Raw genomic sequence first — 13,004 nt, forward strand, 5'->3', positions numbered from 1 at the left:
TGCGTGAACCATATTGTCATCAAGTTCAAGGAATTTAATAAAAATTGCATTCAAGGATTAAAGTAGATATGACGGTATTACAATGGCATTTACAAACCTGCAGTGAACCTGAACAGCCTGGAATACAGCCCCTCTTGTAAGAAATGTTCACTAAACTTAACTAGTACAACTACAACTATACTGGAGTCCTGTCTCGTAAATAAACACTGGAGTTCTGTCTCAAAACACTGGAGTCCTGTTTCAAACATGGGTACGGAAAACTTAAAATTTCTTTGGTCTCAAAACACTAGAATCTCTGACAGCTTACTTAGCGTGGGTTAGGTTCACTGGTTTGCTAAACGTAGCGTGAAATCAATAAAACTGGCTTTAAATAGTTACAAAAGGTATTGAAAATAGCAAAATCAGAAAACATTACGACCGCCAGCACAGACCAGGTTGTTTGCCCAATTTCTACCATATCAATAGCAAAAAATTGTCTGAATTGATTTTATTTTGAAGAATATTTATTAAATCAATGATACATACCAAAGGTAGAACCAAATAAAATATTGGTAAATAGAAATTAATGGTTAGAGAATATTTTTTTCTTTAAAATGCAAATATGTTAATGTAAACTAAACTACCAATTTGGTAGAAAAATTAAACATGGGATGCCTTGACCACAGAATAATATATCGAATTTGTCCAGTCACAGTAGCGCGGTCTGCTATTGCCTTTTGGTACTAAATGAATTGAAGTACCATGCTATTTGTTCTAAGATTGACGACCCTGGTTCGTGGTAACAAGTTCGTATGGGTGGCGGCGCCGGCGGCGCGCGGCGAGGCGCGGTATATAGCTCATCATATGCGTATAGTGCGCCTTTTACGCATTTCAGATTTCAGCGGGACTACTTTTTTACCTTTTACGTCATTTAAGGAAAAATAGATTACATCCAACCACTTTAGAGTAGGCAAGTGGGTAGGTACTTACGAAGGAAAGTTAAGCTTATGATAGTAATATTTAAGGGTACCTTCCCGACTCGATTTGGGCGACTGGTTTAGGTATGTACGTCTATGTATAGTAGGTAGGTAAGCAAAAAGTCGAGATGACAATCAGGGAGGGAACGCCCCGCACACCCGCACACGGCAGCAGCCCCGCGCTAACCCGGTGTGGGCGACCGCGGGTGACGTGCGGGTGTGCGGGACTTCTCCCCCGCCTCATACTAGGATATAGAATATACCTAGGATTTATAGGGTCATGGAGTAGAAGACATAAGGATAATAACCTTCATTTTATACAAAATGTCTTTAGGTATTTGTTAGGTAGGTATAGTAGGTACTTGAGTCAGCACGTCAAATGAAGGAAACTATTCCCAAATTGTGCAGGCATTGTTATTGCAGGACGCGTTGCGACGATTATTCCACGTCAATAAGTTTCAATGCTCAATCAATGCACATTCAACATCATTGTAAGCAACAGAACTATTTTCATCCAAAATCGAATATAAAATGCTCTTTTACAATTTGCTAAATATATCCTAATGCCCAGCATGCCCAGCATGCGTTACAAAGGCGTTATTGTTGGTGCCGATTCTGTTGTCTTTCTCTTAACTAAATTTAAAGTACCTATCAGCATCCTTTGTTTTTTAATTTTAAACAGCTGTCAAACTGTGTCTGTCCTTTTCACATTACATTAGTAAGAAGAGGATGCAAATACTCTAAAATACCTCTTTTTAATGAACGACTATTGTTGACTATGTATTTAATTATTAAGGCGAGTCACCGAGGCTAAGCGGAAAAAACTGGTTTGCTAGATCAAATGTTTTAGGTATTTATTATTAAATAATGGCCTTGCTAAAAATATACAATATACCTAAAGACATTGTCTAAAGAATGTGCTACTTTGATACACAATAGGAAGTACTTCACTCGATCAAATAAAATCTTGAAATAAGCCGAAATAAAAGTCTAAAACGAATTATTTAATACTTAAATTTCTGACTTGGCAAATAATTTTTATATGGAAACATTTGTCTTTAAGTACTACAGAGAACCTGCTAAATTTTGGTTTTCAACAGGACTTCTATAATTTATTAAATTCAAATTTAACGTTTGAAACACAGAATTTGAACGTTGCCAAGCGGTTTACTTCAAAGCCGCGCTGCCCGCCTCGGTGACTCGCCTTATGTTTATGACTGCCTAGACTATGTCAGGGAACCTTCCTTCAAGTCCCAAAAATAACTGTACAAAGTTTTATCGCAATCGGATGAATGGTTTAAGAACGCATAAGGCAAAGACAAACAAACAAACAAAGATACACTTATAATTTTTGAATTTTAAAGATATTTTAAGTAGGTAAAACTTCCGAAAAAATTACTTCTATGATTGAAATCAAGCTACTGACCTCTTGCTATATTGAATGCAATACGTTTCAATTACAATTAAAATTGTTTTTAAACAGTTGATAAATGCGATGAATGACTAATTTTTTTGCTGTTAACAGTTCGCTACAGTAGGTAGGTATTTACTTAAGTTGAATTTACGCATTTGTGATAACTGATAAGTGATAACCCATTAGATAGGTCACCGTTATATTGTATTGTGTTCCCTTTACAATGTTCCCTATAAATTGCGAGAATCTATGAATTATCCGCCTTTCCATTGTGCAATGTGCATTGGTTGTTTGTGGTTGAAAGCCTTATGACAACCTATACCTACAGTACTGAGATTGTGCGAACAGACAGACGACGAACGAGCGGAGGGTCTTTTTATATGTTACGATAGTGATAGTGAAGTAGCGATGTGGATTTTCCTAAAAAAGTACATCACATTGTCCAAAGTTGCAGAAAATTAAGCAACAAAATAATTACTGATTGGGATATGTGTACGTCGCGCTTCAGTTCTATTTTGTATTGGAATTTCCGAGGATCCTTATCTAACCCTTGTCACAGATGGATCAGTGGTGTTAGTTACTCGATTGAGAGGATAACTGTTACGGAAGGATACCCGACACAAAGAAACAACATATAGTGCGAGATTATGTTCAGCAACCCTAAATGGGATTATTTTATAGCTATAACTATAGCGAGTTTAGTTCACTATCCCAGATACTTATTTATGAGGAATGTGCAAATATTGCAAGTTGAAAATGTAGGTACACTTATTTTTAAAATATCCAAATAAAGAAATTAAAAAAAACCGTCATCCGGCCCGGCTTCGTATGGGTACCTAACACAAAGGAACATACCTAAGTACTTGAATTTGATTTTCGGTTAATTTTTAATTAAATTACCTTCATCCCATCCATCGCCGGCTCACTACAGAACATGGGTCTCCTCTGAGAGTGAGTAAAATTTTGGCCGTTGTCTACTACGCTGGCCAAGTGCGGATTGACAGACTTCACACACCTTTGAGAATATTATGGAGAACTCTCAAGCATGCAGATTTCCTCACGATGTTTTCCTTCACCGGCAAGTGATATTTAATTACATAAACCGCACATAACTCATCGTGTGGAAATCTGTATGTCCGAGAGTTCTCCATAATGTTTTCAAAAGTTATGTGAAGTCAGCCACTCCGCACTGGGTCAGCGTGGCAGACTACGGCCTAAACCCATAAACTTACTAGTGGGCCGGCGATGGGTTGATGATGATGATGATCAACTTGTAGTTCGCTTTGAAGTTGCAGCAGCCTCGTGTTGGTGTCGGTACAGAATATTATAATAAGTGGGTAGGTACTAGGTAGGTTTAGGTACCTAAGCACAAACGACTCACTTTTTTTTAATCATTTGTGACGCTGTATTGTTTCCACACTTTGGTAAAAAAATCTTGTGAAAATGTGTAATAAAGTAATTAGGTGTTTAAGCAAACTTTTAGTATGTTAGGTAGGTTGTATAAATACGAGTAGATAGGTAAGTACTATAAATGTCAAATTAATTTTAGTCTAGTCTAATGATATAAACTGCAAACATAAGTAAACAAAATCAATACACAACTATCTGTATAATCAATGAGCAAATGCTCTAATTGGTAATGATTAGTAGCACAATAATTTGCTGATGTAGGTAAACTAGCATGTGTACCGGATATGTTTTGAACTATGAAACCCGATAATAATATATCATATTATGTATAGCTATACTGAATGCGATTCTTCTATTTTCTACTGATAATAATTTTACTCACTCAATTGAGGTTTTATCATCGAGGTTTCGATCGTAAGTGAAAGTTTTGTTTTGATCTCACTCGCTCGGAATAGATTCTTTGCCCTTTGAAATCTGCGTGGAAAGAGGTAATTTTGCTCGCTAGCGTGTACTTAGGTACATATTATTATCTTTTTTCTTTCTATTAAAATTACCACATTGACGAAACGTTCAGAATCACAGTTCATCCAAACAGTCTCTACTATTATAAGTATTAACTGACCCGTTGGAACGCTTTATTTTTATTATTAAAATAAATTAAACATAACGGTCTAAGAATTTCAATATTTAATTATTATATGCTTGTTTTCTTGGTTGAATAAAGTCTTGTCTAAGAATTGCGCCTTATTAATATAGCTAAACTTCTTGTTGAATTGAAACCTCCACGGTAGGCTCACTGTAGTGAGATGAATAGTTGTGTGTTTCGCACAGCAGCAAATTTATTTGCGCCCGTGCCTTTGAATTCCTCACTACGCTCAAGATTCTATTTTTCCTTTGCTGGCTCGGAATTCAATACAAACTCTAGCGATAAAATAAGAATTTTGCATCCTTGCATACCAAATAACTATTTCACATTATTCGTCACTCGTAAAACGATCACTGATCATTAAATTTTGTTAATAGGTAGTAGGTACCTACCTTTGTTAATTTTTTTCTATAAGTGAGTACGTAGGTAGTTACAGACTTCTTTAAGTTTATCAAGAACATGCTAGTGATATTAAGGTGTTTCAAATCTTATGATTGACCTAAAATAGCCAAGTTTTAAAAGATAGGCGCACGTGCTTATTTGAAATCTACGAAATCTCCCTACTCGGTTACAAAAATACCAAACATTTTTTACCATGAAAAATGTAAATACAAATTGGAAATTAGTACCTACCTAGATACATATTAAACTAACATTACCTATTCTTACATTACTTACTTTAAAGCTAAATAATTTTCCGTTGGGTAATTTTGATTTTTTTTTTAATTTATTATAGGCAAACGCTTGACCACAATCACATCTGATGGAAAGTGATGATGCGTCCTAAGATGGGACGCGTTTACCTAGAAGATGCCTATAGTAAATTAAGTGCCCCATACAAATTAATTAATCATAATATCTACAAATAGTAGCGATTGTAAACGTATTGCAAATCACACAGGTAAACTAATCTAACAATATAGAAAATAACATACTTCCTGATGCACGTACACTAGCAATGCACAAACACACAAAAATCACACACCAATTCATTTTGTCGGTCAATCAGACCATGATTCGAGTTAGCGTTTTGCACGACACTGATCAAATGACAAAAACGCTCAATATCGAGGGTCGTTAGGGTCAAAGTAAATAATATTACTTATCGCCATTTATCTTGAACTGAACACTGTCCAGTGAAGTTTTATAATTCGTATTGAATGATGTTTGGTCAAACATCGTTCCGATAAGTGCCCGCTTCGACGTACTACAGGGACCGGGAAGCAAGCGGAAATATTGGATTGCGTTCAATGTAACGCGATACAAATGTTGTGTCATCTAAAATTGCTTTCGTTTTATTCAATTATTGTGAGTAATAAGTATGATATCATGATATGTCAGGGTTTTAATAATAAGTCAATCGAATTTTGATTCAAATTATGGTGGTCTGAGGATCTGCATGACTTTTTAAGACATTTGAACGTTTAATTAGATTAATAGCGTAGAATATAGCCTCATTTGATGACGGAATGGCTGGCAAATTTTTTGGGCAACGGATCAGCCTGGCTGTCCAGCGCAGAAATGCAGCCAATATTCTTGGCACCATTCCACGCGGGCATGATTTGTATAGTAATTAGATATTTAATTGCAATCATTTGTCAGTACCTATACCTATCGGTATTGCAAAAAATATTAAAATTAATTGTGCGAAAGGCTAGATATGTATAACAAATAATGTGAAGTCATAATATAGGTACCTACTTAGTTACGACGACGTTATTATAATAATTATATTATTCTTTCGACCGCCTGCGGTTTGGCTCGACGAAAATATAAATCCACTTTATTCCTTATTCCGTGGGAATTTCGAAAAGTCCGGCTTTGTTCCTTGTCTACTTTTTAAATAAACTATCAACAGTGGTGGATTTACCAGTACTTAGGCAGGCTGAGTAGGCTCGAGCCTAGGGCGGTAGATATTAGTGGCAAAAACCGGCAAAGTGCGTGCCGAGCCACGCGCAGTGTAGGGTTCCGTAGTCACAATCCTCGAAAAACAGATGTAACTCCTTAACCTGTGAACCCTACTTAGCCATGATAGTTTTTCTTTAAAATTGATTATATATACTACTGCTGTGAATTTTATCACTTTCCTATATACTACCATTTGGCTGATGGGGGGGGGGGGACCACTTGACTCTAATACCCCACACTATGGGGTAGCCGAGAAAAAAAACGGACGGACGGACAGACAGACGGACGGACATGGCGAAACTATAAGGGTTCCTTGTTTACTACGGAACCCTAAAAAAGGGGAATAAGTAGGTATTTCTTTTTTATAAATACCTAAAGGCAAAAAGTTACCATGTTCAGGCTCCTTTATTGATTTGTTGATTTTCTGAGCCTATCAACACCTGACCAAATAACAACTTCTATGTGTACCAAATAGGTATGTAATATGTATCTATTGCAAGCTTGTAACCTACAGCACTGACTTTGGTTATCACTTATCAATGGAACTGCTCAAGTACCTGCATAGTAGATATAAGTAGATAATTTAAATGCATTTTTCATTCGAGGTATAGTTCGCGACAGGGCGAGATTACAAGGTATGAGGCGGCGGGACGCCCCGCACACCCGCACAACCGCCGCGCTATCCCACACCGGGGTAGCACGAGGGTTGTGCGGGTGTGCGGGGTGCCCCAGATAACTCTGCCAAGAGTGTATGTTCAAACGACTTGGCTTGGCTAATTTTACCTTCTTCATTCCTCTTCAATCTTTAAAGCATCGGGAAATCCCTAAGGAGACTGAAGAGATACCTGTACCAAACCTACGTTTTTTTTTGTTTCACCATGTTCAGACATCGAGTTGTTGTTGTAGTGAAGTAATACCTAACTACTTACTATAAGAATAAAATGATAAATATTAAACATCGTTATGTTGTTTGAGTTCTTAAAGAGGCTGTGGGTGGTCCTTGAGATCTTGCATTCATAAAACTACTATAGGTATATTTATGAAAACAAAATATAATGACGCCAAACCAAAAGAATTGGGTCTTGACAGTTGGATAAAATGGAGAGACGAAATAGCTGTGTGGATTGTATTTGTAACTAGCTGATGCCCGCGACTTCGCCCTCGTAGATTTAGGTGTACCTACATAGGTAGAAAACACAACTCCTGCTTTTTCGAAAGTCGGTTAAAAAGAAGCCTATGTTACTGCTTGGTTAATCCTCACTTCTCTGTGAAAGTCCCGTCAAAATAGGTTCAGCCATTCCGAAGATTAGCCCGTTCAAATAGACAGACAGACAGACAAATAATTTAAAAACGTGTGGTCCAGTTATAGTAAAGTTCAAATAACCATATGAGATAGTTATTTCGAAATTACAGTCAGACACTTTAATTTTATTTATTAGTAAATAGTAACTAGCTGCCCTGGCGAACTTCGTTCCGCCTAACAGTCTATTCAATTTTTTTAAATTTTTCTCTCCGTAAGAACCATCCTTGAAGTATCAAGGAATATTATAAAAAAAGAATTAGTGAAATCGGTTCAGCTGTTCTCGAGATTTGCGATGAGCAACACATTTAGTGATTCATTTTTATATTTTTAGATTTAATTTGCGACCGGCAATATTGGATCTCGATGATTCTAAATATTCCATGCATCCCAATATAATACGCTCAAATCCTTTATAGCTATGGATATTGTTAATTGAATATTCAGGTCTGATTTAATTGTAGGTACGCCGCTTTGTATTGTTAGGTACTACGTTGGCAATAATACGAAACTGTATTTACATTTCTGTTATACCTAGTAAGTACTCCTAGTTGCTGAAGGGAAGATAACAATAGCACAGAATACTATAACTTACTAGGTATCGACATACCCCCACATAAGATGACCCCGCGATGTCATCATTGTGAAGAGGACAGGGACTCCGCACAGCACACGCTTGAAGAGTGCCCTGCCTGGGAGCCCGAGCGGTGCATCCTGGTCGGCTGCATTGGGAGAGACTTGTCACCACTGGCCGTCATAGCGGCAATGCTGGAGGATAATGAAGCATAGCGGGCAGTGGTCTCCTTCTGTGAAATAGTAATGTTCAAGAAGGAGGCCGCAGCGAGTTCGCGAGCGAGCTGATCCTGCTCGAAGGCGGAGATATCAGGGCGGCGTTGATCAACGTCCTGATCCGTCAAACCAATAGTTCCTGGCGCTAGGACTTCGAGGTCGCGAGTGGCTGCACTTTCTCCAGGATGTGACCAACGGGCGTCGCGCGAGAGAGGCACCGGCGTACGTTCCTTAGAGTTCCCGGAGCCTCTCAATAACGCGCTGAGGAGGGCCACCGAGGGGGTTTTAGTGGGTAGAAATCCCACATAACCCGATTGGGTATCTTAGAAGATTTCCCCATCGAAAAAAAAAATCGACATAGAAGTGACACTCACTCCCTCCACCAATTTACTGTCGCCCACAAGCGCCAATGGCACGGCTACTGGCAGTTGGCACTGCCACGCTGGTATTCACTCGGTTCGCACATTGTTGTTACACGAGAGAGTCTGTTTTTGCAATAACAGTGCTCAGCTTTACGTTACTCACATCAATCGCCGGTAGTAATAAATTACTACTATCGGGACACCGGCCTGTCCGCGAGCGATTATCACACCCCTACACTCCATGCAAGCGAACTAATCTACATAATATTATGAAAGGAAAAGGTGACTGACTGACTGACTGATCTATCAACGCACAGCTCAAACTACTGGACGGATCGGGCTGAAATATGGCATGCAGATAGCTATTATGACGTAGACATCCGCTAAGAAAGGATTTTTGAAAGTTCAACCCCTAAGCGAGTTAAAATTTGTTTAGTCCACGCGGATGAAGTCGCGAGAATAAGCTAGTTTAGTTATAATATATTACCACTAGTAATAGATAATTAAATTATTTGTAGGGGTGTGATAATAGTGTCCTATGAGGGTAGCGACAGAACATGTCGATTCTAATTATTGCCTTTATCCATAATTGAACAATTGACATAATTCGCTATGTACCTAGATGGGCTCAGTGGTGTTATATTGAATTTTCAGGCTTGATTTGGTGTAGACGGTATGCAGATTGTGTACACAAGTTTCAAGTAAACTTTCTTGGAAAAGCAAGATTCATCTCATATTATTATGGTTTAATTTACACAACTTAAAAGAAACATTTCAAATACAATTGCTCATTTAAATGGTGCCCATGAGCGTCAACTCAATGAAAGCTATGCTGATTGTAATTTCATTATGCAATTACCCACCGGGATTCGATTCCGGGGGCTCTCGCATTCTCAGCACAGTTTGCCCCGCTGCGCTAGAGATGTCGTAAAAACTTAAAAGAAACTAAGTAGGTAACGGCATGATTATTAATACTTATGTCGTGGCCTCATTTAAACGGAATAAAGCATCTCACTATGCGGGACTCAACAAAATAGTATTATCTAATTCATCCAAGACGTCTAATTAGAACCCCAAGTGCAGCGACGATTTCATTACGAATGTATGAAGCGGCCAAGACGTGGCTTGCAAACACAACCTACGTGCAATGCTCCTGCCCTTCTACTTACCGACTAACTAAACTTGACACCAGCTGGATATTCAACCCCTTACGGGCAGTTCGGTTTCTCTATGCACATACGGGAGCCCGATGTGTCAACTTATATCGGACAAAGAAGACCCTAGCACTTGCATCGCTCGGCAAAAAGTCAAAACGTGTGGGACTGCAGACGAACTCGTTTCTCCATACAAGGACCTTCTCGACAAGTCGCTTCCCAACGCACCAGCTCACATAATATTGTTAGCCGCCGCCGATAGCTTTTTTTAGTCCAATGCATTATTCGATACTCATTTAAAATTCTAACATGAGCTTATAAAGAAAGCTCGCCATTTCCAAGCGGTCCCCTGCTGTCGTCGGTCGTCTTTATCATTCTGTATAACCGGGACGAGTTTATCGGAGGTGTTTTATCACCTAAATATATTACGCAAAATCGCTTTGGGAGGCAGCGAGCTTGGAAGCGCCCACGCGTTAAAATTGCGGGGGCGATCGCTAGAGGCTTCTCGTCAAACGTGCGCGCGCGGCGAACGATACACACGCGCCTTTCAAAAACCTTTTGAAACCGATAAACAAATTCGACACGAAATAGACCCAATCAGAATTCACACTCAAGGCGGTTTTATTTACCTGTACCCGTGAGCCACAGACTAAGCATAATTGGGTTCTTTAAAGTTCCGACTAGTGTTGTCAATGACACGGATTGGTGATCGATGTTTATGAATGGAGTTCGGTGTGACGTCATGAATAGTGCTGTGACTGTGATGCGGTTCGGTGGGCAACCATTTGTTGACAATGCGTGATCATTAGAGTGGAAAGGTGAGTCTATTTGGTTAAATTTATTTGTTGGTGCAATACTAGTTAGTAGTTACCTACATGACTTTTTGTTACAAGGCCTATAAGCTGCTACTAACAGTTAAAGGATTTTAGTCTACTAAAATATATTTATTGCAATAATAATTACCAATTAGGAAATATTTTGGATCCGAGACATTTCTTTCAACAAAGTATAGATAACTGGTTTTCAAATGTTAGCGCCGAAACGTAGGCGGTAGCTTGTGATATGTGTCCACAGATATTATGTTAGTTACCTTGTTAAGTAGGTACTTCCTTATACTTATTTTAAGCAGCAACCAATCTTTTGAAAAGTTGAAAGTTGACCTAAAGGTCCCACTTTCAATTCAAAGTAGTTTCACATAAAGTTCAGACCACTATGCTGCTCGGTCTAATTTGTTTATCATTATTAGGTATCTAGTTATCATAACTAAGTAAGAACTTACCTATATGATATGTCTTCTTAAACATACTTAACTTACATCTGTGTTTGTGCTGAGATGAGCTTTAGATTTTCTATGTGAAAAATGATCACAGCTTAAACAAAATATGTAGGTAAGCTATAACCATAGTAATGTAATCGTGGCACTGAGAGTGACGTCATTCGCGCCGATTTATACAGCCGTATACAAATTACAATACAAATCCGGGCGTTTTATATTAATGAGCTGTGTCAACTCAAAATAACTTATTTAACATACGATCGTATTATATTATTCAACACAATAGACTCAATACCCACATATTATTTAAAGAGGATGGATGTCTGAATAATCGACTTAAATAAAAAAGATTCCGACGAATTGAGAACCTCTTCCTTTTTTGAAGTCGGTTAAAAATACTTGTGGAATTTTGGATGTTCTCTGTCTGTTAGGTTATTACTCATTAGTATAAGAAGTGAGAACAGAATTCATTCATCTATAATGACTTCCTTGTGCACTAATATAAGGGGACTTCCATCCCAAGGAAGGCAGCTGTCAAAAAGGAATACATAGCTGCATGCCACATCATTGCAGTGACGACCACGATCACTCTGCTGCCAACGTAACGACAGAGTAGAAGAACAGAATACAAAATAGATATATATTGTTCTAATGGAGTTCTTTAATTCCCTCGTGGTACTTAGTGCTGCAGCAACTCCCGCTATTAAAGGAAAAGCTCTGAAGCGATAGCGGGCTAGGCATATTAACGAAGAAAGCTCTCCTTTCTTCACTTAAGTGGCGTTTCAATGGCAAGCTGCTGGTCGAAGAAGATCTGCATACTGATTTGCTAACTCAGTGTCCAACGATGAATGATATCCACCAAGCTCATTTGACATTGGTTGATTCTACATTGCTGCTTCACTGACTGGTATTAGAATGATTTTTCGTAGAAAACCTTCAATGAATTATTAAGAAATGTCAAATGGGCTCGGTGACTATCAAAAAAGTCAAAAGTCAAAACGTTTATTCAAAGTAGGTAAAAAAATTACGCTTTTTGATAGTCGGTTTGCATTTGTAAGATTATGATATAGTGGTATCATTCATCGTTAATCACTGAGTTAGCGAATCACCCTGCTCGATGACAAACCAACACCTGGAGCAGGAGATCCATTGAAGCAGACCTTAAAAGACTTTCGTGGAACTTTGTCAACGCAGTAGCCAGAAACAGGGAGACATGGAAAACAAACTGGGTTAAAAATGTTTTCAGTTTTTCTGTTAAATCATAGCAGAGGCCAGAGAGTGAGACTACAGTATTTTGTGATGTTGATATATTATTATTGATCCTAAGCTAAGTAAGTACCAACTCAGTGTTACTAAAGTGATCAATGCACCGGATTGGCTCTTCTAAAGTTAAAAAAATTGAACGATAGAAGAAAAACTTCCCTAGAATGAGCACTACAGTTAGCACATTCATGTTTTCCCATACAAATTGTGGTACAGCTACTTTTTGTCGATCTGCAAGTCAGATCCGCCTTCCTAGAAAATCGTAATGTAAGAGGATGCATGGCGAAGGAATGTAAAACTCACCCAGAAAATTGCTTCATTTTCATGGTTTAGGCACGGGCATCAGCTAATTATTATGATTATTCACTGGGAAAGAAAAGAATTGATCATCTCAAGCATTTTGGTTCAATGATTTTAAATAGCTATATGACCTGCTTACGAGCGAGCGGAGCCGAGGGTATATAATAGTTTTACCTGGTTATACAATAACATTAAGTCACACACACATGCACACAAAATATTTGAA

General features: G+C 38.3%; 2 protein-coding genes across 3 annotated transcripts in view; one reads left to right on the plus strand and one right to left on the minus strand.

The window, feature by feature from the left end:
* The window catches only part of Apoltp (Apolipoprotein lipid transfer particle), a 55,584-nt gene extending 49,939 nt beyond the window's left edge, over nt 1–5,645 (minus strand). For both annotated transcript variants that reach the window (XM_034969900.2, XM_069499940.1), the window contains exon 1: nt 5,362–5,645. In XM_034969900.2, coding sequence (XP_034825791.2) covers nt 5,362–5,419 — 58 coding nt within the window. In that variant the 5' untranslated portion in view covers nt 5,420–5,645. The remainder of the gene's footprint in view (nt 1–5,361) is intronic.
* Nucleotides 5,646–10,463: 4,818 nt separating this feature from the next.
* Lrt (Leucine-rich tendon-specific protein) overlaps nt 10,464–13,004 on the plus strand; it is a 96,260-nt gene continuing 93,719 nt past the window's right edge. The window contains exon 1 of the mRNA XM_069500028.1: nt 10,464–10,757. The gene's annotated coding sequence lies outside the window, so the exon portion shown is untranslated. The remainder of the gene's footprint in view (nt 10,758–13,004) is intronic.

This window comes from Maniola hyperantus, chromosome 7 (genome assembly GCF_902806685.2).
Source record: "Maniola hyperantus chromosome 7, iAphHyp1.2, whole genome shotgun sequence".
NCBI lineage: Eukaryota > Metazoa > Arthropoda > Insecta > Lepidoptera > Nymphalidae > Maniola > Maniola hyperantus.